Source organism: Leguminivora glycinivorella, chromosome 11 (genome assembly GCF_023078275.1).
Source record: "Leguminivora glycinivorella isolate SPB_JAAS2020 chromosome 11, LegGlyc_1.1, whole genome shotgun sequence".
Lineage (NCBI taxonomy): Eukaryota > Metazoa > Arthropoda > Insecta > Lepidoptera > Tortricidae > Leguminivora > Leguminivora glycinivorella.
In genome coordinates, this window is record NC_062981.1 from 24,195,996 (window position 1) to 24,202,123 (window position 6,128).

General features: G+C 54.2%; 1 protein-coding gene across 1 annotated transcript; it reads left to right on the forward strand.

The window, feature by feature from the left end:
• The first annotated feature begins 2,464 nt into the window (after positions 1–2,464).
• LOC125230879 lies at positions 2,465–4,165 on the forward strand. The gene has a single exon (XM_048136130.1). The coding sequence runs from the start codon at positions 2,465–2,467 to the stop codon at positions 4,163–4,165; it is 1,701 nt and encodes a 566-aa protein (XP_047992087.1).
• The last annotated feature ends 1,963 nt before the right edge of the window (positions 4,166–6,128 follow it).

Here is a 6,128-nt window from a genome sequence, read left to right on the forward strand (position 1 = left end):
CTGGGTCGAAAGGCGCTCCGGGGTTCTCTCTTTCCGACTGACGCAGGTGCTGTCGGGGCATGGCTGTTTCGGCAGCTACCTGCACAAAGTCGCTCAGAGAGAACCGACTACGGAGTGCCACGCGTGCGGAGCTGGCGTAGACTCGGCCCAGCACACACTAGCCGAGTGTCCGGCATGGGAGGAGGAGCGGCAGGAGCTAATGGCCCAGGTGGGGCCAGACCTCTCGCTGCCGGCGGTGGTGCGGGCCATGGTGGCCAGCGAGGAAGGGTGGGAGGCTCTGCTCTCTTTCAGCGAGCACGTCCTTAAGGAGAAGGAGGCGGCGGAGCGCGAACGGGAAACCCAGGCCGAGGCAGACCCGATGCGCCGCCGCCGCACAGGCCGCAGACGTGCCGCTCACGAGCGGAACCTGCCACCCTAACGACAGCTAGCGGGCGAGGAGGCATGAGAGCGCCCTCGCCCACAAACGCTAGCTCTCGAGCTGGAGAGCGCGACCCTGTGTCCGGGAAGCGCTCCCAAGGCGAGGATCGGTCGGCTTAAAAGCCGACCTGGCGACGGATCCTGATGCAGGATGGCCGCTGCGGGGCCGCGGACGCATTGCGCGAGCTTCCCCGGGACCCCGCACACAAAGCGGTGAGAGGACACCGTGGGGTTTAGTGGGTAGGGGGGCCTCTTTACAGCCTCGAGCCCCACATAACCGACCGGGTCGCCCACCACCTCAGACCCGGCGGTATGCGTAAACGCATTCCCCACGTAAAAAAAAAAAAAAAAAAAAAAAAAAAAAAAAAAAAAAAAAAAAAAAAAAAGGTTAGGTTAGGTTGGGGTGCGGGATTGGTAGACCTCCTCGTGGTGCACCCTGGGAGGGGGAGGATAGCCGCTCAGTTGCGCGTTCGCTATTCTCCCTCTGCGAACTACCAATCACAGGACGTTGTAGCAGTTGAGTTTACTCCTGCGTGGGCTTTGCGCCATGTATGTGGGCTTGTTGTGGGGCAGGGGTATTTGCCCTCCTACAACCCGTGAAGTAAATTGAAGGGCGGTCTATTTCAGACGGTTTTTTATTTTTGTTTGTTTTTATATATTTTTTTACTTATTTATTAAAAAAAAAAAAAAAAAAAAAAAAAAAAAAAAAAAACTATAAAACACTCGGTTCTGACCGGAGCCGTACCTAACTGGTCTACACCACCTCACGGGTCCTCCTTCTGGAGTCGGCCGGTTTTATCAGTCCCTTTAGTGGGCATAAACCAACTCCAGCATGGGGATAACCACCCCCATGGCAACAAAGAGTTGGCCTGTGATGTGGTGTGGGCCAGATCTACGGTGCATAAAAATGTTAACTGTGTGTGTCGTCTTTAGGTTAAGGCAAGGCATCAGTGCATCCTCGATGTGTATGAGTAACCACGGAAGTGCTAAGAGGTTCGGCAGCAAAGACCATGTGCCCCGTCTAACGTCACCCATACGTCTCTGACCTATGGTGCGTGTCGATTCGGGGATCTTGGTGTAATTCGTCGCTGACCTCGACCCCAAGTACGTGGCGAAAATCACCGCTCAGGTGTTACTGGATGTGACGCCGGTTTGGTTTCCCGCGTTATTTTAACGACGGGAAATTGAACAGGCATAAACGGCGTTTGCCTATGTGCAAATCCCCGAACGCGTGACGGAGCCACGGGTGTCGGGAATATTCCAGCGAACGAAGTCCAGTAGTCGCTATGGAATGCGCCGTCTCTGCTGTCCCCTACAGTTCTGGGCCCGCGTAGGAAGAGGCGAACCCTGTTCCTTTTTTCTTATCTTTTATGCGGTACAATTCAGCTGATTCTCCTTGGCTCAGATATGGCAGACGAAACAACTCCCATCATGAGTGAAGAGAAGACCGCATCTGTATCCAACGAAAATCGAAGGGTCACCCGATCAGGGGCTGGCCTCAATAATGTTGCAGGAGTGGGTGGTGAAGACCACGAGAAGGAAAGCGAAGGTAAGGGTGGCTTTACCCTAAAGGTGCCGATTTATGCGGGAACATCTGGCATGAGAAAGGCCACAGAGTCGGATGCAGCCCCTAACAAAAAGAATAGGAGGGGAGGAAAAAAGAGGGTGGTTAAAACGAAGAGACAGAAGAGTCCTGCTGATGACGGAGCCAAGTTTGGGTTCAACAATTTGTCCTCCTCTGAGAATGAGGAGGAGCGGGGGACAACATTGGAGGCCCTGCTGAGGATGTGGAGGGGGTGGAGGTAGCAGACAGAGCCCCCAGCGGCAAGTTCTGGACCTCTGACTCTGAGGACGAGAGTGCTGTCGAGGTGCGGACAGAGGCAGACGTTGAGCCGATGGAGAGCACTGCAGCCTCCTCAAAAGGGCCCACGAAAAACAGGCTAGTGATGAGGATCGCGACTTTGTCCCTAGCCGCAAAGCCACAAAAACCACACACCCTCTAGGCGCATTTGTTGGACTGGGTGCGGCCAAGGCCCGGCTCCGGGGTATGGCCGAGGCTGAGTGGTCCGATTTTGAAAGAGAAGCGGACTTGGCAACAAATTACACGACGGCCAGGAGGAATACTCGTCAATCTGACGTACAGCCGCATATGGAAAAAGAGACGGAATCTGCTCCCCCAAAGGCGTATGAGACTCCTTGCGACCGCATCAAGAATTATGCTCGGTCCATTAAGAATGATGCGGCCAAGAGCAAGAACCTCAAGGGCGACATATGGGGGAGCATAAACACCGCGTGCAACGAGTTGATTGAGCTTGCTGACTTGCTCGGGGAGTCAGACGTTGTCCGCTCACTCAAAGCGGACAACCTAAGGATGCGGCAAGAACTCGACCTTCTCCGCAAGGAGACGAAAGCGTTGCGCACGGCTTTTTCGGAACGCAATTTAGTGGCGGCACAAACGGCACAAACGATGGAGAAAAGTGACAACACGTCTCTCCTTCAGGAAATGAAGAACTTAATGGACGTTCGCCTAGGGAAATTCAGCCATGAAATCTTTGTTTCCATAGGCAATATGGTCAATACTCGCTTGGAGACTGTGGAGGAGCGTTTACCGCCTGAGCCCATACTACGGCCACCATTGGCTGCTGATAGAAGGGTGCCCACGGCTCGGGAAGTGATGGATCACACTGGTGAGGAGCCTAGCGCCCCCAGGATGAAAAATAAAAATGTGAGGCCATCCCAGTCGGTTTCCCAAATAGAGTCTAGCCAAACAGCTGCATCTCGGGTGGTTAAACCGGCGATCCCTGCGTCCAGTGCAAGGCGAGTGGCTCGTCCAAATGTGCCGCCGCCTGCGCCCCCACAGGAAAAGTGGACAACGGTGGTCAATAAGAAGAAGGCTAAGGGTACGGGCCCTACTGCTTCCCAGCCCCAACAGAAGCAGGATCCAAATAGGGGAACACCCCCCAAAAAGATGACGGCCCCAAAACTTGTGGTACCAACCATGGCGGCAGTGGTGGTGGCTCTTAAACCTGATGCTCAGACGGATTATAGATCGGTCATGGAAAAGGCCACTACGCTAAAATTGGCAGAACTGGGTGTTGATCACCTCAAAGTGCGTAAATCGGCCACAGGGGCACGAATCATTGAGGTTCCAGGAGCACAAAGCAGCCAGGCGGCTGATAACTTGGCCGATCGACTGCGTGTGCTTGTAGGTGACGTTGCTGAAGTGTATCGGCCAGTGAAAAAGGCTGAAATTAGGATTTCTGGTTTTGACGAATCTATCACCCCGGAAATCCTAAAAAAGGAGGTGGCGATCCGAGGCAAATGCCAAGAAGATCAAGTCTCCGTCGGGGCTATAAGAATGGCGGCTAATGGTTCTGGTTCAGTCATTTTACGCTGCCCACTCACAGCAGCTAAAGTGGTAGTCACGGCAGGACGTATCATGCTGGGTTGGTCAGCGGCGCGGGTGGAGGCTATGGAACAGCTGCCCTTACGGTGTTACCGCTGCATGGGGACGGGACACACGAGACCTTTGTGCCCGTCCCTGGTGGACAGAGGCGACTGGTGCTACAGATGCAGCAAACCGGGTCACATGAGCAAGGACTGCACAGCCTTGGTGCCCTGGTGTGCTGTATGCCATCATGCTGGTCTTAAGGCAGGACATGTTATGGGCGGGCAAGCTTGCTCCCCACCACCAGTAAGAGGGAAGGAGGTTCACAATATGGGCCCTGCAACCCCCAGAACGCTGTAAATCGGACGGATCCTCAAAACATGGTGCTTTAATGCCTTTAATGCAGGATTTAGAGTTGTTGCAATGCAACATAAACCACTCCCTGCGAGCACAAGATCTTATGATACAGTGCATTGCGCAGTGGGAGGTTGCTGCGTGCGTTGTCGCAGAGCCGTACTTTGTCCCTCCACAGTCGAACTGGGTAGGTGATAAAACCGGAAGAGATGGCTCGGTAGCCATTGTGGTACCGGCAATAGGTGGACTGCCACTCTCCAAAATTTCTTGCGGCACAGGATATGTAGTGGCTAAAATGGGGGACATTATAATAATCGGCGTCTACTTCTCCCCTAATAGGCCACTACGTGAGTTTGAGGCTTACCTGGAGAGACTCGGGCGGGCTGTAGCTGGGGTGACTCCTTCCCCCATTATAGTCATGGGGGACTTAAACGCCAAATGCACCGCGTGGGGTTCCCCTAGGACTGATCCTAGAGGAGAGGTTCTCCTGGACTGGTTAGTAGGGATTGGACTTGAGGTGGTCAACCGTGGAGCAGCTGACACCTGTGTGCGTCCACAAGGGGGGTCAATTGTTGATATCACATTGGCCTCCCCAACAGTGTCAGCATGCATTGCAAATTGGCGTGTCCTAGAAGACACAGAGACCCTCTCTGATCACCTATATATCAGAATGAGGGTCTCCAGAGCTCGGTCCCAACAGCCTATACCAGTAAGGAGAACTGGGAGGCTACCGAGATGGAGCCTGGCCTCCTTGGACCGTGAAGCGGCCAGAGAGGCAGCTATGGTGGAGGCCAGATGGGGTCGGCAAACACCCGAGGTCGACAACGCAGACGACATGGCTCTTGGCTTCCGAGCTTCTCTCACGAGGACCTGTGATGCTTCAATGAGAAGAGTGGGGCCTCTCAAAAGGAAAAAGGCCACGTATTGGTGGTGTCCAGAAGTAGCTGCTCTCTGGGTTACAAGCAATGCGGCGCGACGGCAATTTACGCGCTGCCGGAGGAGGAGGCACACACAGGAGGAGCTAGATACCCTTTACGTAGCGCTAAGCGAGGCCAAGAAGGCCTTAAATCTTGCCATTGCGAAAGCAAAGATTCGGCGTACACGGCCTTTTTGGCCTCACTAGACGAGAATCCATGGGGGCGGCCCTACAAACTTGTAAGAAAAAAGTTACGCCGGGCTGCTCCCATGGATGCGATGGAAATGGGGACACTCCAAAATATATTGGAAGGATTGTTCCCCGCCGCTCCAGATTTTAGCCCACCAGCAATGGTGGTCCCCAGGGAGGAGATGCCAATAGATCCTGAGACGGTACCCCTAGTGACAGAAGGTGAGATGGCCTATGTGGCCCATAAAATAAGGGCCTGCAGAAAAGCACCTGGCCCGGATGGGATCCACGGCAAAATAATCCCAATTGCGATGGAGTTTCTTGGAGACCACCTCAAGTCAATCTTTGATCAGTGCCTCAAAGAGGGACAGTTTCCAAGGTGCTGGAAGGAGGGAATGGTGTGCCTCCTTCGCAAGGAGACAAGGCCAGCGGATTCCCCATCCGGATGGAGACCCTTAGTGCTGTTGGATGAGTCCGGGAAGATGCTTGAACGAATTATAGCTTCCCGGATTAATCGGCACCTAAGTGAGACGGGACCAAACCTTTCTGACCGCCAGTATGGGTTCCGGAATAGCAGATCCACAATGGATGCATTGGGGGCACTGAGGGCCTTCTGTGAGGATGCTCAAAAGAGAGGGAGGGAACCATTGCGGTGTCTTTGGACATTGCCAATGCGTTTGGTACCCTCCCGTACTCGGTGATTCGTGAGGCCCTCAAGTACCATGAGGTGCCCCCATATCTGAGGCGGGTCATAGACCATTACCTGACAGACAGGGTTGTGGTCTGCGACACCCCTAATGGACGGCTAGAGAGGCGGATGGCCTGCGGTGTTCCCCAGGGGTCGGTGCTTGGACCCCTGTTGTG